Source organism: Cetorhinus maximus, chromosome 13, assembly GCF_964194155.1.
Source record: "Cetorhinus maximus chromosome 13, sCetMax3.hap1.1, whole genome shotgun sequence".
Taxonomy (NCBI): Eukaryota; Metazoa; Chordata; class Chondrichthyes; order Lamniformes; family Cetorhinidae; genus Cetorhinus; species Cetorhinus maximus.
In genome coordinates, this window is record NC_135891.1 from 116,559,995 (window position 1) to 116,584,465 (window position 24,471).

Genomic DNA, 24,471 nt, shown 5'->3' on the forward strand with positions numbered 1-24,471 from the left:
AGCTCCATCTGCAACCCCACCTCTGAGGAGGATGCCTCAGGAGCCTCAGAGGATGCATCGTCATGGCAATCACCTGCACCCTCCATCAATGCAGATGCACGCGCCACGGTGGGTCCACGTTATAGAGTGGGCTCAGGGTCACAATCAGATAAGCACATCACTGACACGGGTCCACAGTTAGCGGAGGAAGTGACAGCCGGGGTCTCTGACAATCGGAGGACTGCTGGAGGCCAGACCCCCTGCTCAGACCCAGGCAAAAGACAAGCCTCTGGACTCAGCCCTACAGACTGGACTGAAGGCTGGAGGAGTCCGTCCACCTTCTGTCTGATGTGGTGGCTTCAGCAAGCGAGCACTTGGCTGCCTCCATGGAAAGGGTAGTGGCTGCCTTGGAGACCCAGGTCCAGCAGAACGCACAGTAACTGCTGGATGTGTGCTCGGACCTGCACTCCATCACTCTAGCCAGTGCAGCAGTGGCTAGGCAAGAGAGGGATGACCTCCCTCCAGGTGCCCCTTCTCCTCAAGGAGTCAGAGGGTGCCACAGGTCACCCACAGGGAGGAGAAGCGCCAGCCAGGCACCCCGGGGGCTTCATCCCAGGACACTCCAAGAGTGTCCTGCCGCTCACCTCCCCTCTGCCAGTAACCCCATCACCTCCAACAGGTCAGGCTGAGGAGGGTACACATGCACATGAGCAGGAAACCCTGAGCAAGCCGGTGCCCTCTCTGGCCTCGGGCCACCAGAGGATGCCCGCCAAAGCCATCACAGTCACAACAGGACACTGCAGTCATCAGGCTGCCTCCACCCCAGCTGAGGATGTCGGGACTGCACCTAGTGGAAGCGGAAGGGAAAGAAAGATTAAGAAGTACTGGAGGCAGACAGGTGGCACGAGTGTCCAACCGTTGTATATAGTTTAGCCACTTGCACAATTTGGAAGCATCCTGGATTCCATCTTGCTGCTTGTTGTTTCAATGTCGCAGGCATTTAAGCGTGTGGAATTTGGGTCCCCATCAGAGTCCGATAATGAGCTCCTATAGATTCAGTTCTGTCACATTTTCAACATCGTGATTATTCAATAATCCCACATGTACATGATTAAGCACTGGGTGTCATTGGTGAGTGTGCAGCCTGGACACACATCATGCAAACCATTACTTGAAGCTCACCATGTTCTGACCTCTGAAAATGTGTTCAGCGAGGTCATTGCAGCTCCTGCTGCTGCTGCCCTGATGTGAGATGTGGGTGGATGCCACAAGGGAAGTTAAACCTGCTGTGTGAGTGGCATGGAACACTGTAGTTGCAGTTTCAGGGCTGAGAGAGTGAAACTCTACACTGCCTTCCTTACAGTAGAAAATCAGAGGCTTCCCTACATGGCCAGAGAAAACTGTGGTGGGGACATCTAATCGTCAATGGCCATCCTTGCTGATTTATCATTTTGAGCACCCTTTTGTCCCTCTGGCACTATTCAGCTTGTGTCCACATACCTCAAGACTCTATCGAGAGACAGTTGCCCTGGCAGCATAGAAAGAGTAACCACAAGATCCCTTGTCAGCCTTGACCATTCACCCAGGGAAATGGGGGTTTGGAGTCAGGAGTTTGCTGCTGTCCACCAGCTGTGCCCCTTGGAGTCATCCACCTCCCTCCCTCCCCACCTACGTCCCCGCCTCTGACTGCAGCCAATGGTCAATGGAACAGAATGAACAGCAGCTCCACACCTTGTTGGGATCTTGATGTTATAAGACCCAAGAATCAGGAACAAACCTGCTGCAATGTGGCCTTCACCATAGAAAGCAGGACACACCTGAGCATGGTTCTCATGCAGCTGCCACATGATCATTATGGTGTCCCTTCAGTCGGCCAATTATGCTGATCTTGAACTCCAATCTCCTGAAAAGACCCTCCTCCCACTTCAAGGTATCAGCTTTACATCGACTGCTTTGCATAGGTGAGAATCGCAGAATGATGTGCATAACATTTCAGATTCGCTCCACCACCTTCTACCTTCCCCCTGTCACCTACCAGCCTCATCACCCTTGGCCTACCCAATATAACCAATCCTCTCCCCTCTGTCACCCTTCAACATCCCCCACTATCCTTGCACCTATTACCATCCACTTCCACATGCCTTCCCTCTGTTCTGAGCCTAACACCCATTACTGCCCCCATGCCCATCCTGACCCTGACCCCTCCCATCATCTGAGCCACCACTTTTGTCCATTTCCATGACCCCCTCATGGAACCTTTAGCTAACTGGACATACCACCCTCCCGCATTCCACCCCCCCCACCCTCACTGTGACTGCTCCTTCCACTGCCCAGTACCCTCAATTCGACATGCAGGGCCCCACCGTCGACAGCACCAAACCCACCCTCTACCACCATCCCTGCCCAAAAGCCTCCCTGCTCCAGCCGGCCACAGGGCCCCCAGACCCAACAAGACTCCTCCACCCCACGTCAATGCACCCTCACATTCCCTCGCTGCCTCCCTCCCCGCCCCTAGACAGTCTATCTTCCTTCCACGGACAGCGCCTCACCCTGCCCCGGGCAGTCTCTGTTGCTTCCCCGGAAACCCCGCTCCCCCTCCCACCCTTTGCCTGCCTCCCCTGTCCAGCCTTTGCGCAGCTTGTTCAGCTGACATCCGATATGAGTCAAGTTATTGAGCGGCCCCCAAGAAGGCCAAAGCAGCGTCTACTCAGCTCAAAGTCGTGGAAGAAGTCAAGCTCAACAGATTCACGCCACTTATATCCAGCCGTAAATGTGAGCATTCTAATTTCCAACTAGTGGGGAGTTTAAGCTTAACTTGGAGGAGGAGCTTAATTCCGGCGAGCTGGCCTTTCAATGAGCATGTTTGACATGTTAACGCACTCAAAAGGGCTTCCCAACATTGTTCGTCGGGAAGCTCGATCCACCTTTAAGCCGCCTTTAAAGTCCCGAGAACAGAATTCCTGAAGCTCATCCCGATGTTGGGAACTGGATTTTTGGCCTCACACCTGTCCACCACGCTTCTGGTTGCTGGCGGGACCAGGAGATTCTGCCCCAGTAATCCAGCATGGGACATCCTGGCCGTAAGGCCTAGATACACATTGACTTTACCAACTGAACCAATGACAGGGTCTGAAATGTTCCTCCCCATTATTTTTGTTTCTTGTCAACCATGATCCTGTGGCTGTCAGTGTTATGGGATGGTGGTGGGGAAGGGAGGCAGTGCATCCATTGTTGGCATCCAACAGTCCCAGTTTAAGTAAAGCACAAAATAGTTGAGAGATGCATAGGAAGGACTTGCATTTATAAACTCCTTTCATAATCTCCAGACGTCCCAAAAACCTTTTATAGCCAATTAAGGACTCTTTTTTATTCATTCGCAGGATGTGGGCTTCGCTGGCTGGGCCAGCATTTATTGCCCATCCCTAGTTGCTCTTGAGAAGGTGGTGGTCAGCTGCCTTCTTGAACCACTGCAGTCCTTGTCTTTGAAGGAGGCACTGTCATAAAGTAGGAAGCATGGCAGCCAATTACTGCACAGCAAAATCTCTCAAACAGCAACAAAATAAGTGACTAGATCATCTTATTTAGTGATGTTGGTTGGTGGATAAATATTGGTCAAACACTGGAGAAACTCACCTAATATCTCCTTATGTGACTCGGTGTCAAATCTTGTTTGATACTGCTCCTGTGAAGCACCTTGGGATGTTTTAAAAGGGCTACATTAAAGAGGCTACATAAATGCAAGTTGTTGTTCAAACTTTATCACAACATTGCTGCCTATTGTACACCAAGCACCCGGAAGAACATAAGAAATAGGAGGCCATTCCATAAGACCATAAGACATAGGAGCAGAAATTAGGCCATTTGGCCCATCGAGTCTGCTCCGCCATTCAATCATTCAGCCCCTCAAACCTGCTCTGCCATTCAATAAGGTCACGGCTAATCTTATTGAGACCTCAACTCCACTTTCCTGTCTGTTCCCATAACCTTTGACTCCCTGTAGATAAAAAATCTGTCTAACTCAGCCTTGATTATATTCAATGACCCAGCCTCCAGTGCGCTCTGAGGTTGAGAATTCCAAAAATTAATTAGATGAAACTCCTCCTCAAATGGGAAACCCCTTATCTTTAAGTTGTACCCCCCCGCCCCAGTTCTAGATTCCCCCATGAGGGGAAACACCCTCACAGCATCTACCTGGTCAAGCCCCCTCAGGATCTTATATGTTTCAATAAGATCACCTCTCATTCTTCTAAACTCCAATGGGTACAGGCCCAACCTGCTCAACCTTTCCTCATAAGACAACCCCTCCATCCCAGGAACCAGTCTAGTGAACCTTCTCTGAACTGCTTCCAACGTAAGTATATCCTTCCTTAAGTAATGAGACCAAAAGTGTAGCAGTAGCCCGGTTGTGATCTCACCAGTGCCCAGCTCCGAGATCAGCCAGCGCAAGTTGCTTGGAATCAGCCAAACTGGTGAAAATGCTCACGGAATTTTAAGCACAAGTTATGCCAAGTGTAAATTGTGTTTCTGTCATCGTTAATACTTGTTTAAACACATGGTAGGGGAAGCCAAATTTCACCACCCACACACACATATCTAAGTAACAAGTTTGCAAGTTTCCACCATTTACCATTGTTGAAGGAGGCTCTTCAAATTAAACTCTTTTTTAGGTGCAAAGGCGCTAACAGGCACTATATAAACACTTTAAATATTACAATACATTTAATTTATTAATAAACTGACTACTGCACATCAGTGAAATTAGTAAATATTACTGAGAAGAGAGACATGTTGCTGAAGCTTTTTGTCTTGCACTCATCAGGACAAACACAAGAATGCCAAATTTCAAACAATCACAATAATTTATACTACAGGAGAAAAGGGCGATGATTGGTTGGCAAGTCGACTCTGATTGGCCAAGTTGGTGCCATGGAGAAAGCAATGGGGAACTGTAGGCTTCCCAAGCCTAGATAATTTAAATTTCTCCATGGCGATGCCTCAGCCAATCAGAGTCCTGATGAGTATTAGACAAAAAGCCTCAGCAACATGTCTCTCTTTTCAGCGATATTCAAGTAAGTGCCTATATAGTTTTTTTTTAAGTCATTTTCAATGATTTTACTCACAGACGGTGGACTGGAAACTTATTTAAAATGCTTATTTCAGCTTTCATCTTGTGTTGAAAAACTGCACTCTTAAATATATCAAGGAATGTTTCAACACAAGGGGAAAAAATAAACAGTCACATTCGATTCTGCTACCCAATTACACAGGATCGTGGCAGATTTTATGTTTGTGATAATGGAAATGATGGAAATGCATTGGGTGGAAAATGAAGCTTAACTTCACTTTGGAAAGTCCATTGCAATTTCAGGCAAAAAGTTGTGCCCAGATTGCCAATTGCGACAAAGTTTAAGTTCCAGTCTCCCAATACTCACACAGACTAAAGGTACAGTATTTTCCAAGACTGTGATGAGAAGCATCACAGAGTACCACGCTCTCTTATTCCACCCTTTGTTGACCGGAGGTATACGATGCCAAGGGAGAAAAATGGAACTAAAATGAGCTAGCAGGTTAAGAATGTGCTTACCTGAGGCAACTTGCGGCCATGCCTTTGTTTCAGTCACAGTGTAAGAAGCAGTTGGCACATACAATGATTCTTGTGATACACTCACTAAGCTTTGCTCTGTAGCTACTGCTGTGGCTCTAATTGTGTTTTCAATTCTTTCAGGCTCAATCATAGGTAGATTATCAAGTTGCTGGCTGGAAAGGTCGATACTCATTACTTCCGTCGCTGTGCTTTTCAAGAACTGTTTCCCCAGGAATTCCCAGTCGGTGTCGAGCTCATTTTCAAACATCGGCTCCAACCCCAATGGAGGCAACTCATTGGATTCACCAATAACAACAACATCTGATTTTATCTCTTTAGTCAGTGGACTCATAGTAACAACTTGCGTATTTAATCCATCAAAGTCAATGGAAGCCACAGGGGTTGGACTGTCAGGTGACATTTTATTGAGAGTAATGGACACTGGCCCTTCTGTTGGGACTTTTTCGCTTTGAGAAGTTCGGCCTTGTGTTGCACTTGGTTTCTCTTTTGGATTTAGTCCATTGGTTACAATTTCAGCTGCCAGGAGAGTTGGGCTTACTTGAATTAGGTCACTGGGGCTGTGAGATGCTTTCTCTGTGAGTCCCTCATATGTCATAGTTGCTTTTGCATCTCTGTCAAACGCCATTTCCCTGGTTGAGTTGTCAACATGGTCACCATGGTAGCCCAGACCGCTTCCTTCGTAACTGTTCAGCTCCTTTAACACATCAGGAAGATTATCTGAAGAGTTTCTGTTGTTGGCCAGGGACAGATTGTTACCAATGGGTCTTAAGTTGTGTTCCTCTAGGTCAGCGGTGAGTGAAGAGGCATTCCCAGGTGGATCGTACTGTTCTGAATTGGCTGCTGGGGGGACTTGCTTCAGATATTTTTGTGCAGTTGGCTGCGTTACAGCGGGACTATGGGATGGCGGTACTTCCACTTGCTTTGACAGCTCAGTGAACTCAGTCCCAGGCAGTAATGACCATTCTTTGAGTGACAACTTCCCTGAAATAGGCGCCGCTGTGTTTGAACTTCTGCCTATTCCTTGTTCTGTGGGCTGTTTTGGTATCTGCAGCTCTGACTTTTCATATGCAGTGATTTCTTCAAGGCTCACTCTCTGCTTTGAGGATAGCTCTACATCTCCAGCTGGTTGGGAATTCAAAAAAAGAAGATAATGATTTAATTTCTGAGGGCTTCAGTAATAATGGTAAACAACACTGGAACATATACCCCGATTTTGTAAGCCGGGGAGGGGTTGGGTTGGGTTAACGTGGTCCCAGAAGCAGGTTGCAAACTTGGAGATTGCTGAGACAGGGACAGCCAGCCCATCTTATTGGCCAGGCTACAGTTCCTTAAACTTTTCTTGGCTCCATTTGAGCACAGCTAGGCAGTGGGCTACCTGGCTGGTGAGCGAAAGGTTGGGAGTGCAGAATTTGGGTGGCAGGAGGCCATAGGCAGGCACCCGTGCGATCCTCGCCCCCTTGTGACAGGGGAACAACGCTCTGGGCATGACTGGGGAATGGGAAGCAAGAAGCCCAGGACCAAAAGCTTCCTCGTGAGGCCGGCAGGAACACTCTGCCCCTCCTGACCCACAGAAACATCTCAAATTCTTCTTGCCCGAGAACACCCACCTGCAGGTTTGACCTGGTCGGGGGTGAGGACTGAGGTTTCTATGATGACTGCCTTGTGCAGGCCTCCTAACTAAACTGGTAGCTCGGTTAACAATGATGTGATCAGACCCCAACCAGCATGTTTAGAAAGGATTCCCCCCTCTTCTCCCCTTGTCAGCTTGGGTTAGCTGTCCCATTTATCTGTTCGAAGAAGCAAGTTAACATTGGGACACAGTGGGACCGGAGAGGAAAAAGTCACTATCCTCTTTTTAACTGCCTTCTAACATGCCCCATTTAACATGCTGATGTTCAATTGAGGCTCTGTCTGCTGTCTCGGGTGGGCGTTAAAGGTCTCATGGCAGTATTTTGAAGAAGACCAGTTGAGTTCTCCCTGTTGTCCCAGCCAATATTGATCCCTCGATCAGCATCACAAAAACTAATCGTTACCACATTGGTGTTTTTGGGAGCTTGCTGTGTACAAATCAGCTGCTGCATTTCCTACATCACAACAGCAACTACACTTCAAAAGTGCTTTATTTACTATAAAGCACTTTGAGATGTCCAGTGGTAGTGAAAGGTTCTATATAAGTGCAAGTCTTTTTTCAGAGTTAAAATGGGGTCCTCAGTCACAGCATATGAACTCACCATCTAACCCCACCCCGCCCCGCCATAATAATTGTCAATGGCTTTAACACAAGTCAAGTAGACTTTTTAGTGTAGTGGAACGAAACTGTAGATATCACTTTAAAAAGCATCTCTAATGTCAACTCTGAAAGCACTTTCTCCCCCAATTTCCTCCACTCCTCCCTTAGAGATAGTGGTGCATGCCCGGATCCAGGTCTACTGGCAATCAGTTTTCTCGCTAATCCCATTTTCATGATATTTCTGTGATACTAAAAACATAAGGAATCATTACAAAGTCAGTTCTATTTTGTATTTTTTCGGATTGTCAGAAAAACCCAACTAGTCCTTTAGGGAAGGAAATCAGCCACCCTTACCAGGCTTGGGCCAGTCCCACACCAACAAGGCTGACTCATAACTACCCTGAGGCCCAGAAGAGTGCACATCAGTTGTCAATTCAACATCTCAAAGCCATGGCTTCCACATCATAAGAAGACAAGAGATAGGAGCAGGAGTAGACCCATTGAGCCCGTTCCACCTCTCAATATGATCATGGCTGATCTTGGGCTTCAACTCCACTTTCCCACCCACTCCCCATATCCCTTGAGTCCCCGGGAGATGAAAAATATCTCTCTCAACCTTAAATATATTCAACAAGTGAGCAGCCACTGTTCTCTGCGGTAGAGAATTCCAAAGATTCACAGCCTTTTGAGTGGAGGAATTTCTTTTCAGCTCAGTCCTAAATGATCGGCCCCTTATCCTGAAACTATGCCCTTTTGTTCTAGATTTCCCCAGACAGGGGAAACAACATCTCAGTATCTACCCTGTCAAACCCCTTCATAATCTTGATCGTTTCAGTGAGATCACCTCTCCCAGGAGGACAGCGGGTACACATAGGCCAGAATTTTCGGCTCGGTGAGCGAGGGCGAGGCCCACTCACCGAGGCGTAAGCTGACGCGGTGTGATGTCAGGCGTGTGTCCCGACGTCACCGCACGTCATTTAGATTTTCTGTTCAGCAGTCGCGCACCCGAGCCGGCTGCACACCCACCGAACTGTCAAAGGCCTATTAAGGCTATTTAAAAACTTGTTGAACTAGTAAACTGAGCTGCCCGTCCAACCTTAAGGTTGGCGGGGGGGCAGGCGAAGAGCCCAGGCGGCCTTCACGTTTTTCATGGAACCTCATCCACGGACGGGATGAGTTTTCATGAAGCATTTATAAATTGAATAAAAATTTTTACAAAAATTCCTTGACATGCCCCAGCTCATGTGACACTGTCACATGAGGGGGACATGCCTTAAAAAATTTTCTTTTCTTTATTCAAATTTTTAAAACTTAATCTAATCACAGAGGTGCTTCAGGGAGATTTCCGTGCTCTTTCGCGCACATGTGCAAAGGAGCGCGGGCCCCGACTCAGGGAACACCCCCTGCCCGCACAGGGAGCGCTCAGCGCTTCTGGGCAGGCCTTAATTGGGCCGCCCACTTAAAATGGTGGCACAGACCCAATTGGGGGTGCCAATCCGATCTGCGCCCGCCCCAGCACAAGCCCCTCGACAAGGGGGAAGTTCCCCCCACGAATACCAAATCATGCACTATCACAACTTAGAGATGTATTGGCCATTTCTCCATTGTCTTTGGATGAAGATTCTGCAACCACTGACTTAACTCTCACTACAGACTGCGGCTGTTCAAGAATCAGGCACTGAACACTGCATCTCAGGAAAGATATATTGTCCTTGGAGAGGGTGCAGCACAGATTCACCAGAATGATACTGGGGCTATGGGAGGGTCACTTGAAAATTTCCAACACTGAGTTTGACAGATTTTTTTGAGAACTGCATTGCTTGTTATATTGGCTCTCAAAAACCATAATAACCCAGATTTAACTCTCATTCTGCGGTGAATCTACTAAGAAATGATGGAAAGTAGATGTGGGATGGCAAAAGAGCTGCGATGTGTCTACACAGTCGAATGGACTGCTTACAGAGGTGTGGTAATGTAATGGTTATGTTACTGGACTAGTAGTAGACCATGGGCGAAATTGTCTCTGATTTGCACTAAGTGCGGTAGCGGGCGGGTAAATCGACATTTTACTCTCCGGCCGCAATGGTGGCTTTTCATGCCATATCGTCCCAAACCCACCGCAGTAATTATGCATTATGCTCCGATTTGCCCGCCACACCGTCACCTCACCGCTTCATCACACCAGGCACCACGTTTAAAGTACAGCCACACTCAGTGCTTCCAGCCCAGGACTGCAGCAAAGAAGACATGGTCCCGAAAGGCAGGAAGACTGCAGCCCTCAAGCACCTTTTGGGCGCCAAGAAGACCCACCGTGATGTCCTCTGCCCCCACTCTGGCTGCAGGAGAGGCAGCTATATTACCACTCCGGCTTGGGAGGCGATGGCAGTGGTGGTCAGTGCCAATGCTGCACAGAAGAGGTTGGCCATCCAATGCAGATAGAGGATGAATGATCTCATCCATGCAGCCAGGGTAAGACAGCCTTCTCATCACTCTAAACTCACACACTCAAGTCCATCACACATTCACTGGCATCTCACTCATTGCCAGCTCAAGGAACATCACCACCCATTCTCACACACACACCCTCACATGTCCATCTGGTCTCATCTCCTCTGGAGACTGCCTCCTCAGCCCTCACCATCTTGAGGCCACTTGCACAGAACAACATGTGCCCCCACACACACCCTGGGATACCCCACTTCCCCACTGCAGCCCTCACCCTGTAGCCTCTTCCCTTGCCTGAGGCCACTTCTCCTCCTTCCCCAAGCAAGCCCTAGCCCTGCAGCCATTGAAGAGCCGCCCACATGTGGCTGGTCTGGTAGGTAGAGACCTGCACATGAGGCCCCCCTAAAAGTGATGTGGTGCTGCCTGTGAAGCCTGGCGCTGATGATGGCGAGTGCTGCCCGAAGCAAGGTAGGGAAACAAACCTCGCAGTCCCAAGCGAAGTTCAGCCCGCCAAGTGCACACCTTATATATACTGTTGTGAAACACGTCGGCGTGTTTTCCCACCTACGTGGGCAGACAATCCAGCGGATGGGGGGAATGAGTCAGGCAGGCTGGCCTTATAATGATATGCTGATGTATTACAATAAGTTTCCCAAAGTCCGATGGCGGGGAACGCAGCCCACCATCAGCGGGTAGAGTGGACGATCGCAAACTGGTTTCACGATATCATGAAACTGATTTTTGGCCTTCTGCCCATATTGTCCACTCACGCCACCAAACATGCCCAACACCAACGGGCACGGAAAATCCCAGCCCATGAGTTTAAATCCCATCCCTCTCAATGATAGTTTGATAATGTGAATTCAGAAGGAGAGAATACCATTGAGATAAAAGACGGGTATCAGTATTAATACAGATTATGGCAAAAACCGAGCTGATGGCCTTTAGGGAAGGAACTCTGCTGGCCTATATATGATTCTATTCCAACACCATTTATAATTACCCTCTGAAGAAGCCTCACAAGCCACTCAGTCAAATAAAGCTACATCAAGGCAAGTTGGGATTGGCAATAAATTCCTCATCCCAAAAGAATTGATTTTTCCTTTTAAACAATCAGGTTGATGAATGGTTGGTTAGGTGAAGTCCTGTTTATCAACTGTACCCATGAAGTTCGACCAGCAAGAGGCAGAACTTGAAGTAGGAGGAAGGAAAAAAAAATCAAACGCGCAGGAAGAGCTCCCTGACATGAAATGAAGCAATTTCTGAAAATAGAAATGACTTTGCAATGTTTCCCTAAATTTGCAACTTCACACAAAGTCATTCACACATGAAGATGAGATTAGTGTAAAACAGGGAAACAAAACAAACAGCAGTTCCAAGGATACAGAAATCACTGGGAATCACCAGAGTCAGAAAATTAATTTTTACTAACTTAAAGGGAACGTGTGAACTGGAGGTGCCATGAAGCACCTCAAGCCTGTTCCACCAGCCAATGAAATTATGGTTCGCCTGTATCTCATCTCCATCCACTTGCCTTGACTCCATATCCTTTGGTACCCTTGGCTAGCAAAATCTATTAATCTCAGATTTAAAACTATTTAACTGGGCTAGAATCTTGTTTTTGGTGAGAGAGTTCCACACTTTGATCAGCCTTTGAGTGGTGTTTCCGAATTCCTCTCTTGAGAGGCCTGGCTCTGGTTGGCAGGTTGTGTCTCCTTGTCCTAGACTCCCCCCTCCTCCCTTATCAGTTACTACCTCATCAATTCCTTTCCTAAAAACCTCAGTCAAATCACTCCTTAACCTTCCATATTCCTGAGAATACAAGTCTAGTTTGTGTAACATCTCCTCATTACCTGACCTTTGGAACCCTGGTACTGGTGAGTCCACACTGCACTCCTTCTAAGGTGTAGCGTCAAGGACTATACACAGGGCTCCAAGTGTAGTCTAACAAGGGAAGCTGTAGCCGAACCTCTTCCCCTTCATATTCTAACCCTCTAGTCATAAGGATTAACACTTCTTTGGCCTTTTTGATGGGACACAGTGTAACAGTCAGGAGTTCAAATTTAAAATTAGAACTAGCAAGTGTTTCACCTGTGATCCCAAGATCAGTTTGAATAAACAACATCCTTTAGAATCATAGAATGTCATCGCACAGAAGAAAGCCATTCGGCCCATTGTGCCTGTGCCAGCTCTTTAGTAGAGCTTTCCAATTAATCCCACTCCTGTCTTTTGGCCCATTTAATGGATACCTGCACCTATCGTCTTCCAATTAAGACATCTAGCTCGTTTTTCAATCAGTCAATTCTCAGGTTATAACCATCATTGCCAGCAACCCACTCTATTGTTGATTCATAAAGGTATATTTGGCATCTGCCCTTCACAACCCTGTGCCTTGTGCCCAACACCTTTGTGTATCTGAAAGGATTTCTTTGTTTCTACGTCGCCCACAGATGTGAGACTTCAAGGCTGAAGAAACCCTACTTAATTAGTCATCCCTCATTGCTGATCATACTCACCTTAGGCCTATTACCGAACACTGCTGTTCTCAGTTATTTAAGGACCGTGATGAAACATTGAACTTCTGGCTGTACTTTATAATGCTCCTGCAAAGCACTTTGGGATGGTTCATTATGTTCACAGAATCACAGTGCAAAAGAGGCCCTTCAGCCCATCGAGTCTGCACCGACACGTGAGAAACACCTGACCTACCTATCTAATCCCATTTACCAGCATTTGGCCCATAGCCTTGAATGTTATGACATGCCAAGGGCTCACCCAGGTACTTTTTAAAGGATGTGAGGCAACCTGCCTCCACCACCCTCCCAAGCAGTGCATTCCAGACCGTCACCACCATCTGGGTAAAAAAGTTTTTCCTCACATCCTCCCTAAACCTCCTGCCCCTCACCTTGAACTTATGTCCCCTTGTGACTGACCCTTCAACTAAGGGGAACAGCTGCTCCATATCCACTCTGTCTATGTCCCTCATAATCTTGTACACCTCGATCAGGTCGCCCCTCAGTCTTCTCTGCTCCAATGAAAACAACCCAAGTCTATCCAACCTCTCTTCATAAATTAAATGTTTCATCCCAGGCAACATCCTGGTGAATCTCCTCTGCACCCCCTCCAGTGCAATCACATCCTTCCTATAACGTGGCGACCAGAACTGCACACAGTACTCCAGCTGTGGCCTCACCAAGGTTCTATACAACTCCAACATGACCTCCCTACTTTTGTAATCTATGCCTCGATTGATAAAGGCAAGTGTCCCATATGCCTTTTTCACCACCCCACTAACATGCCCCTCTGCTTTCAGAGATCTATGGACACACATGCCAAGGTCCCTTTGTTCCTCAGAACTTCCTAGTGTCATGCCGTTGAATACTACCTTGTCAAATTACTCCTTCCAAAGTGTATCACCTCACACTTTTCAGGATTAAATTCCATCTGCCACTTATCTGCCCATTTGACCATCCCCTCAACATCTTCCTACAGGAAGAATTGAGTGCCCAAGGCACTCAACCTCACTGTTAACCACCCGGCCAATCTTTAAAGGTGCTATATAAATATTAGTGGTTAGGGTTATTGTTGTAATACAGAAAATGCAGCAGCCAATTTGTGCACAGCAAGTTCAGACAAACAGCAACGTGATACTGGCCAAATAATCTGTCCTTGTGAGGTTGAGTGGGCATAAGTATTGACCAGGTCATGAGGGATAATTCTCCTACTCTTCTTTGAAACAGTCCCATGGAATCTTTTACATCCACCTGAAAGGATAGGTGGGGCCTCAGTTTAATGTCGCTTCCAAAAGATGGCACCTCCAAAAGTGCAACACTCTGTACTGCACTGGAATACCAGCCTTGATTTTTTTTAGCACTCAACTTCTGGAGTGAAACTTGAACCTATCCTCTTTTGGCTCAGAGACAAGAGCGCTACAAACTAAGCTGAAGATATATTTTAAAAGCTTGAGGTCGTTTAAGAACAGCAGGATGCAGCGGTGGGGGCTGTAGTGTAACATAGACAGTGTAACCCTGCTTTTTTAATGCCCCTAGTTATACTGCACTAAAGTTCCTTCTTCACTCAACTGAACCCGCCACCATTTTCTCTAGTGAGATCATGTGTTCCTCTGCTGCCCCAAATATAGCGTCATGCGTTGATATGGCACTCTCCATTAATCTAATCCACTCTTTCCCGGGGAATGCCAATGTCCTCAGTTTTTCCTCTCTCCTACAAAATACAGTATTTCAAACCCAAATGTGGTCTATTATAAAAACAAAAAGCTAAAAGCTACTGCGGATGCTGGAAATCCAAAACAAAAACAGAATTACCTGGAAAAACTCAGCAGGTCTGGCAGCATCGGTGGAGAAGAAATCAGTTAACGTTTCGAGTCTTCATGACCCTTCGGCAGAACTGAAACATAGTTAGGAGAAAGGAGAAATATAAGGTGGTCTAAGGTGGGGTGCGGGGGGAGAGAGAGAAGAGTTGAGGGTGTGGTGATTGTGGAGATAAGCAAGCAGTGATAGGAGCAGATAATCAAAAGATGACACAGACAAAAGGATCAAAGAGGTGTTGAAGGTGGTGATATTGTCTAAGAAAAGTGCTAATTAAGAATGGAAGACAGGATACTCAAGGTACAGCTCTAGTGGGGGTGGGGTGGAAAGACTAACAAAGTTTTAGTTTTAGATTTAAAAATAATGGAAATAGGTGGGAAAAGAAGAATCTATATAAATTATTGAAAAAAAAAGGGAGGGGGGAGAAACGGGGTGGGGATGGGGGGAGGGGGAGTTTAAGATCTAAAGTTGTTGAATTCAATATTCAGCCCGGAAGGCTGTAAAGTGCCTAGTCGGAAGATGAGGTGCTGTTCCTCCAGTTTGCGTTGGGCTTCACTGGAACAATGCAGCAAGCCAAGGACAGACATGTGGGCAAGAGAACAGGGTGGAGTGTTAAAATGGCAAGCGACAGGGAGGTTTGGGTCTTTCTTACGGACAGACCGCAGGTGTTCTGCAAAGCAGTCGCCCAGTTTGCGTTTGGTCTCTCCAATGTAGAGGAGACCGCATTGGGAGCAACGAATGCAGTAGACTAAGTTAGGGGAAATGCAAGTGAAATGCTGCATCACTTGAAAGGAGTGTTTGGGCCCTTGGACGGTAAGGAGAGAGGAAGTGAAGGGGCAGGTGTTGCATCTTCTGCATGGGCATGGGGAGGTGCCATAGGTGGGGGTTGAGGAGTAGGGGGTGATGGAGGAGTGGACCAGGGTGTCACCACCAAACACATCTTCCCTTCAACCCCCCTGACGGCATTCCGTAGGGATCATTCCCTCCGGGACACCCTGGTCCACTCCTCCATCACCCCCTACTCCTCAACCCCCACCTATGGCACCTCCCCATGCCCACGCAGAAGATGCAACACCTGCCCCTTCACTTCCTCTCTCCTCACCGTCCAAGGGCCCAAACACTCCTTTCAAGTGAAGCAGCATTTCACTTGCATTTCCCCTAACTTAGTCTACTGCATTCGTTGCTCCCAATGTGGTCTCCTCTACATTGGAGAGACCAAACGCAAACTGGGCGACCGCTTTGCAGAACACCTGCGGTCTGTCCGTAAGAAAGACCCAAACCTCCCTGTCGCTTGCCATTTTAACACTCCACCCTGTTCTCTTGCCCACATGTCTGTCCTTGGCTTGCTGCATTGTTCCAGTGAAGCCCAACGCAAACTGGAGGAACAGCACCTCATCTTCCGACTAGGCACTTTACAGCCTTCCGGGCTGAATATTGAATTCAACAACTTTAGATCTTAAACTCCCCCTCCCCCCATCCCCACCCCGTTTCTCCCCCCTCCCTTTTTTTTTCAATAATTTATATAGATTCTTCTTTTCCCACCTATTTCCATTATTTTTAAATCTAAAACTAAAACTTTGTTAGTCTTTCCACCCCACCCCCACTAGAGCTGTACCTTGAGTATCCTGTCTTCCATTCTTAATTAGCACTTTTCTTAGACAATATCACCACCTTCAACACCTCTTTGATCCTTTTGTCTGTGTCATCTTTTGATTATCTGCTCCTATCACTGCTTGCTTATCTCCACAATCACCACACTCTCAACTTCCCTCTCTCCCCCCGCCCCCCCCACCTTAGACCAACTTATATTTCACCTTTCTCCTAACTATACTCAGTTCTGCCGAAGGGTCATGAAGACTCGAAACGTTAACTGATTTCTTCTCCACCGATGCTGCCAGACCTGCTGAGTTTTTCCAGGTAATTCTGTTTTTGTTGTGGTCTATTATCCCATTTTCTCGTCTAGCTTTATTCAGTCATGGCGGTGTACTTGCACGGTGGGCCTTAGGTCTTCACCAAGGTTCATCCTTCTCCTGGAAGAGTCTCCCAGACACTTACAAAGAACACTTGGGAGTCAGGCACTGAGTTAGAATAAGACTATAATTGTTCTGGCTTTTGCTTCTTTGTTCCTATTAAATATCTTACATACTCCATTAAATTTCTACTGCACAATCATTCAAAACTGTTTAATTTTCATGATTAGATCAGATGAACAAGCTGACATATAATATTTCATGCTTAGTTTGAAACTGCTGACAAATACTAAAGTGAAATTATTGTGCATGAAAGTCAAGTCTTCCAGAAGCCTCCCCTTCTTTCAGTTTAATTTTCATCCCCTATCTATCATTCACCATCCAAGAGAGCTGACAAATTGCCCTCTTAAAGGGTTTGAACAGTGGTATTTGAGTGATAATTGAGGGCTAGGTTGTGAGTTCAAGCCCCACTCCAGAGATTTAAATACATAATCTAGACTAACATGCCCAGAGCAGTCTTGAAGGGATGCTGCACTCTTGGAGGTGCTGTCTTTTGGACAAGATGCTAAACTGAAGCCCATCTGCCACACCCCACCCCACCAGGTGTATGTAAAATGGCCTATGGCACTACTTCAAAAAAAGAGCAGGGGAGTTCTTCCCAGCTTCCTGGCCAATATTTATCCCTCAACCAAGCTCACTGAAAACATATTAGCACATTGCTGTTTGTGGGACATTGCTGTGCATAAATTGGCTGCATTTCCTAAATTAAGACAGTGACTACACTTCAAAAATACTTCATTGGGTGTAAAGCGCTTTGGGAGCTGCCGAAGTCATGAAAGGCGCTATATAAATGCAAGTCTCTCTTTCTTTCACTTCTTCACAGCTGAGATGTTGACTCCACCTCTTTGAGAGCTCAATTGCAAAGCAGCACCTCCACAGAAAATCTAAGGGATCTTACGTTGACGTGAACCAATCAAGTTTGCATCAAATCGCTCATCCAAGACACCTAAAAATTGCGGCTATGGTGCCAGCAGGTGAGAGGCAAGGACTTGCACAACCCTTCTCCCAACATGGAAGACTGGCTCCACATCACATCCACACAAAGCCAAACCTGCCTGGCGTCACTACACAATGGGCGTGCAAGCCGATGTATTAAAATTCTTCAAAGCATAGGAGAAAACTTCTGCCACCTATAATTCTCCTTGCCTCCAGGTATCAAAACCCTGCTTTGATTAAACATTCAGCAGACAGAAAGATTAGCTGTGCCAATTAAAAATTCCTTTGATCCATTGGTTGCACTGACTCATTCGTAAATGTTCACACTGAAACTTCTGTTCTGTTGAAGGGTCGTGTGGACCCGAAACATTGACTCTTTTCTTCTCTACCGATGCTGCCAGACCTGCTGAGTTTTTCCAGGTTTGAGTTTAAGGAGAAATTGTGCAGTGAGAGAACAAGTTCAGACAGGCGGAGGAGAGTGGTGGTGGATGGGGATGATGAAGAGTCATATGGACTCGAAACGTTAACTGTCTTCCTCTCCGCAGATGCTGTCAGACCTGCTGAGTTTTTCCAGCTATTTTTGTTTCTGTTTCAGATTTCCAGCATCCGCAGTATTTTGCTTTTACCTTAATGTTTAAAGAGTGGTGTTTAGGTAAAGATGATGCACAGAGGTCATTGGAAACATGCCCTCACTGAGGCTGGGCAGGGATTGGTGATGTGCTCACTGGGTCAGCTTAGAGCTGCCAACACTGGTTGGATGTACATCTGGAGGGTTCCATTATATGACCTTCAATTGGCCCGACCTCATGCTCCCACCATTGGTCACCTGACATATACATCCTCATGGTGATTACCTTCCCATGTCAATCAAGATAGCAATGGGACTCTTAATTACCTGATTGGATGGTGCTTGACTGTCAATCAAACATCCTCCAATATTTTTTATAACTAATAAATGTTCAAAGAAAGTGAAATAAAAATGCATTTTTTCTTTCAATGCTCCTATATTTTTTTCTCTGGAGTTGCTGGCAACAATGGACAGGAGAGGAATCTTCGATTCCTGGAGACTCCAGGACCATCCTAATGGGTTCACAACCCGAATCCAGGTGGGAATTGCCTCAAACCCCAGACAGATCTGTTTTTCTATTTTCAGTAGTGGTTTCATATTGCAGGATGAAAGCATTTTAAGTTAATTGACGATCTGCAATTAGTGAACTTCTAGCAAGATCCATCGCTGTACACAAAACACAGCTGCACTAAATTCTAGAATGTTCCAGGTGTATGCAATGACTCAGATAATCCGATATTCTTTTTTTGCGTGATGTCATGGTGCACTGTACTTAACTAACAGGTGTCCTGGTGATCTGTTAACTTTAATAACCATTATTATTGGTGAGAGTTGAAGCACTTCTGCCTGAAAGGAGGCGTTGTTAGCAATAAGCCCATTCCCCGGCATGAATAAGACTGATTGCATAATGGATAATGGATAAAGGCTAGGCTTCTTATCCCACATGAATGTAGTACATTAAGGGTTAATCTATTTGAAATGTTTAAAATGATTAAAGGAGTTTATAGGGTAGATAGGGAGAAACTATTTCCTCGGGGGTTTGGGAAGGGGAGGGGGAAGGGGCTCCAGAATAATGGGGTATAACCTTATAATTCAAACTAGGTCTTTCAGGGGTGATATCAGGAAGCACTACTTCACGCAAAGGGTAGTGAAAATCTGGAATTCTCTCCTAAAAAGCTGTTGAGGTTTGGGGAGGTGGGTTTGGGGGGAGGGGGGAGGTGGGGTGAAACTGAAAATTTAAAATCTGGTAATGATGGATTTCTGATGGGCAAGGGTTTTAAAGGTTACGGAATCAATGTGGGTTGATGGAATTAAGATACTGATCAGCCATGATCTGACTGAATGGTGGAACAGACCCAAGGCGTTGAATCGTCTCCTCCTTTTCCTATGTTCCTTCCACTTCCCCACCACCACTCAGGAACATTGCATAGCCTCAACGAAAGAACTTCACACTGTCCTATTTTCTCCACCAGTCGCTGCAGGCCTCTGAGTAAACAAATTAATTTGCATGTATATAGCACATTTCATGACCTCAGCACATCCTAAAGCACTTTACTAGTCAATGAGGTGTAATCACTGCTGTAATCCAATTTGCTCACAGCAGTTTCCACAAACAGCAACATGATAATGACCAGATAATCTGTTCTGATCATGTCATTTGAGGGATAAATACTGGTGGACTCACCTGCTTCTATTCAGATAGTGGCATAGGATCTTTATGCCCACCTGAGGGATTATACAGGGCTGCAATTTAAGGTCTCATCTGAGAAAGCAACATCTCTGACTGTGCAACACTACCTCAGTACTGCACTGGAAATGGTGTTCAAATCTTTGGAGTGGGACTTGAACCCACAACCTTCTAATGTGGGGGTGAGGGTTTCACTCACTGAATCACAGCTAACAATCTGTGTCAGATATGGTGGGTAGTATGAAGACAATGGCTTACCCTCTTAAGAACTGAATCAAAGTTGACTCACGTCACAGAGGTGCCTCACCCTGTTTTCATCCAACATTCTGACACATAGGTGATTGGGGTCAATTATGCCAATTCACGAAGGAAATCGGCCTAGTTTTCAACTCCTCAACTCCAAAGTTAATTGCAATGCCCCAAGTAGAATTGAATTAGGACCTTCTGACCTGTAGGTTTTAGGCCTACACTGAGCAGAGCCATTACACACTAGAGCTTCCAAATTCATACCGGACAGGATGCCTAGAACCATCAGTAAGAGGACTCCCCAGAGGCAGTGACAGAGATAAACAAACAACATTCTCATGAACCATCTCTATCCTTATTCTCTTACAGCTTATATAAGCATGCTGATCGTCCCTTGATGCAAGGAAGCTACGAAGCTACAGAAGCAAAAAGAACGGTACGAGACGGAGGTCTTACCTCTATAACAGTAGGCATCATATTTTGAGCTTGGATCAGGAAAGCCTGTTCTGTTTGGGAGCTGGTAAACCGTCCTCACACCTGGTATATCGCCTCCACAGTTCCTCCTGGGAATGTTGATAGGGTACCGTACACTGCCATCAGCAAGCCAGCCAGCGTCACACTGATCAAAGCCTTGTCTCCAGGCCATGTAGAGCTGGCCAGCAGTTGCTAGTTCAGCACCCTGCATCTGGCATTGATGCATGGCCTCAGTCAGGTTCAATTTCAGAGTGGCCGTCTCATGAAACACAGTGCCTGTGAACACATGAAGCCAGGTTGTCAATCACCGTAGCGACTACTACTTGACATAATAGAAGGATAATTCTCTTAACGCATCTCAGGAGCCACTTCATCTGACTGCCTGGGTCCTCCAGGCAACTCTCAGGCATCACTTGTGGCCTGTCTGATGTGCGAGTCCTGGATGAAGTGACAATTAGATGTTGTTCTCTTTTGCTTTCCAGCGACAGGAGGCAAAGAAACTCTCTTAGAAGGCAGCATAATTCAAATAAAGAAATCTATTCATCTGTAGGGGAAACATTCACTCCCTTCACCGCCTGCAGTGTGTACCATCTACAAGATGCAGTGCAGCAACTTCCTTTGACAGCACCTTCCAAACCCGTGGCTTCTACCACCCAGAAACAAGGGTAGCAGGTGCATGGGAACACCGCCATCTGCAAGTCCCACTCCAAGTCACACACCATCCTGACTTTGAACTATATCGCTGCTCCTTTATTGTCGCTGGGTCAAACTCCTGGAACTCCCTCCGTAACAGCACCGTGGGTGTAAGATCCCACAAACGGGTAATTTAAAAAACAAAGAAACATCTAGTATCCACTCGGGATAATTGAGATCGCTTCACTGTACGGAGAAACAGAGGCTTAGTCCCATCGCCACAGGATTTGAACATTCCTGACCAAGGCCATCAACGCCAGACAATAACTGGGATTGTGACCTTGTTCAAGATGTTGATGAGTAAATCCTGATCTACAGGAAGACCACTGGAGAGTAGTAATGTACAGAATGTATAGGGCAGGTCAGTAAGTAATAACCACCAGCTCCCACCCACCCCCTCTCCCACCAGTCCAGCCAATCAGAAAATCTAAGTTGTAAATTTGGTAGGAATAGCTGAATGCTTCACAATACTCTTTATCACGTTATTGGGTAAAGAACCTTTGCATAAAATGTTCTGAGATCCCTGTGCTGTAACCTGACACTAAATACCAAAAATCACTAACACTAGTCAAATCTTTACTCATTTAGTCACAAATCGATGGACCAAATGGCGCGTTGCTGATCCTATGACTTCATGACTCAAGTTCATAATGGACAGAAAGATTTGTATTTATATAGCGCCCTTCACAACATCAGGACACCCCAGAGCACTTTGCAGCCAATTAGCCACTTCTGAAGTGTAGTCACAGTTGTAATGTAGAAAACATGGTAACCAATTTGCACACAGTAAACTCCCACAAACAGTAACAGGATGAGTGACCAGATAATCTGTTCAAGTAATGATGGTTGAGGGATTGGCCAAAACACCAGGAAGAACTCCTTTGCTCTTCTTCGAAATAGAACCATGGGATCTTTTGCATCCACCTGACAGGGCAGACAGGTCCTTGGTTTAACATCTCATCCAAATGATAGCACCTCCAACAGTGCAGCACTCCCTCAGCCTAGATATTGTGCTCAAGTCTCTGGAATGGAACTTGGACCCATAACCTTCCCAGTCAGAGGCAAGAGTGCGTCCCACTGACTCACGTTTACACCTGAGAGATTTAGCCTGACTTTATAGTTTCGGGGCAAAAGTGAAATGATTTCATGTCAAGAAATTCATTCTCAGCCAGCACCAGACTTCTGTAATTGGGTGCACTGAGGCACATAGCCTTCTGGCCCACTTGAGACAACATAGAGAGTCTTTGGCTCAATGTGTAAGTTATCTCAAAGCTTGACAATGAATACATTTAACTGTGGTGCCAATGTTGTTTATTTTATTTTCCTATGCCAAGGGTCAGATGAGGTGGCCCTCAGCCAAAGGGTGGGTTTTCATCTGTGGGCCTAGTCAGTGACAGGTCAGCAGCCTGTTTGGCTAAGTTGTTACCTGAGGACCGCTCTCAGGACAGCTACAACACATGGTGCCACAGTTTGATTATGCACAAGATGGTGTGTGCAAATCCCTCATAATCTAGGCCCATACTCCAGTGCAGTATTAAGGGAGATGTCCTTTTTCGGATGAGATGTTAAACTGAGGTCCCGTCTGTCCTCTCAGGTGGATGTAAAAGATCCCATGGCACTATTCTGAAGAAGAGCAGGGGAGTTCTCCCCAGTGGCCTGGTCAATACTTATCCCTCAATCAACATCACAAAAACAGATTATCTGGTTATCTTCACATTGTTGTTTGTGGGAGCTTGCTGTGCACAAGATGGCTTCTGTGTTCCCTATATATTACAATTGTGACAACACATCAAAAGTATTTCATTGACTGTAGAACACTTTGGGAGGTCCTGAGTTTTGATAGGTGCTATATAAATGCAAGTCTTTCTTTCTGGGCTCAATTGGAATTTATACATAATAAAAGTGCTCTAATTACCTCATAATAGGGTAACAGCATGCAGTGCATCTTCATTCATACTCCGGAAACCAAGAACTGTGATTGTACTCAAAAGAGTTGCAATCTGTGACTGTTGATAACTCGAAAGAGTTTTCATTCATTCTCCCGGAAACCAAGAACTGTGATTGTACTCGAAAGAGTTGCAATCTGTGACTGTTGATAACTCGAAAGAGTTTTCATTCATCCTCCCTTGCTGTGTACTAACCAGCATTGCTCACCTCGCAAATTGCTCCCAGTTAACATTTGCAGCTCAGAGGGGCTCAGGCATATCATCAGCTTTACATCAGGCCGCTATCCCCAGTGGAGTGGTTGGGATCATTAAACATGAGGCCTCATAGCAATTGACCATCCCAACAGGAGTTGGGAAACACCACACACCACCGCCCTTATGCCCCGCAGCTCTCTGCGTGCCCATCCAAAAACGATAGCCAGTGTACTGCCTGAGATTTATAAGTGGCTTGTCTGAACTCCAGAGTCCAGGTTAGCAGGGCACTGCAGCCAGGTACCGCCCATAGTTGGGTGTACAACGTCTGAACAAGAGGAATTGCAAGCAAAAACCAGAAACAGATTTCAGTCCCCTTGGCGGCACCCTTCCTCTTGATGGGCGCCAACACTCCCCCCCGGCCCAACACCCCACAAAAAAGCTCTTTCCCTTTCCCATAACTAAATTAAATTTCTAGTCAACTAGTCCCCCTCCCCTGCCAAAATGAAGAAATAATGACAGCAAAGAAAATAGAACATAAAAGAACTAAATAAAGCATTTTATATTTGACCTTTTTAACCTATTTTCAACAAAGCAGAAACATCAACTTGCCTTTCAGTTCCTTGATGTAACAGTAGACATCATACTGCTCACCAGGGTCTCGAATTCCATAGGTTCTGATGCCAGGATATTCAAACTTATCCCCATAGCAACCAGGCCTTGGTGACCTGATTGGGTATCTGTCAAAAATAAATTGATCAAACTTAATCTTCAACTTCCATTGCCCTCTTCAATACAGTTCCATAGTTGACTAAAACGTACATCAACCTAATGCATGTAATAGCACAAAGGGTTTGAAAAGTCATTCCAACCATTGAGCCCAATCCTGTTGACAGTTAGTGCTGTCTCAGACTTCTAGTTACTGAACAAGTATGAGAGTCCTGGTCTCAATCCAGAGAGGCAAGTTCAAATCCCACCATAGCTTAGGGATTTAAACTAATTTAACTAAATAAATTTGGAATAAAAATCCCCTATCAGTAACTGCAGCATTGTCACAAAAGAGAACCCATCTGGTTTATTAATGTCCTTGAGGTAAGAAAATCTTCTGTCCT

General features: G+C 46.1%; 1 protein-coding gene across 1 annotated transcript in view; it reads right to left on the bottom strand.

The window, feature by feature from the left end:
- The window catches only part of ncanb (neurocan b), a 149,636-nt gene that overhangs the window by 96,714 nt on the left and 28,451 nt on the right, over positions 1-24,471 (bottom strand). The window contains exons 4-5 of the mRNA XM_078554756.1: positions 23,972-24,099; positions 20,511-20,804 (exon numbers count right to left, since the gene is read on the bottom strand). Coding sequence (XP_078410882.1) covers positions 20,511-20,804; positions 23,972-24,099 — 422 coding nt within the window. The remainder of the gene's footprint in view (positions 1-20,510; positions 20,805-23,971; positions 24,100-24,471) is intronic.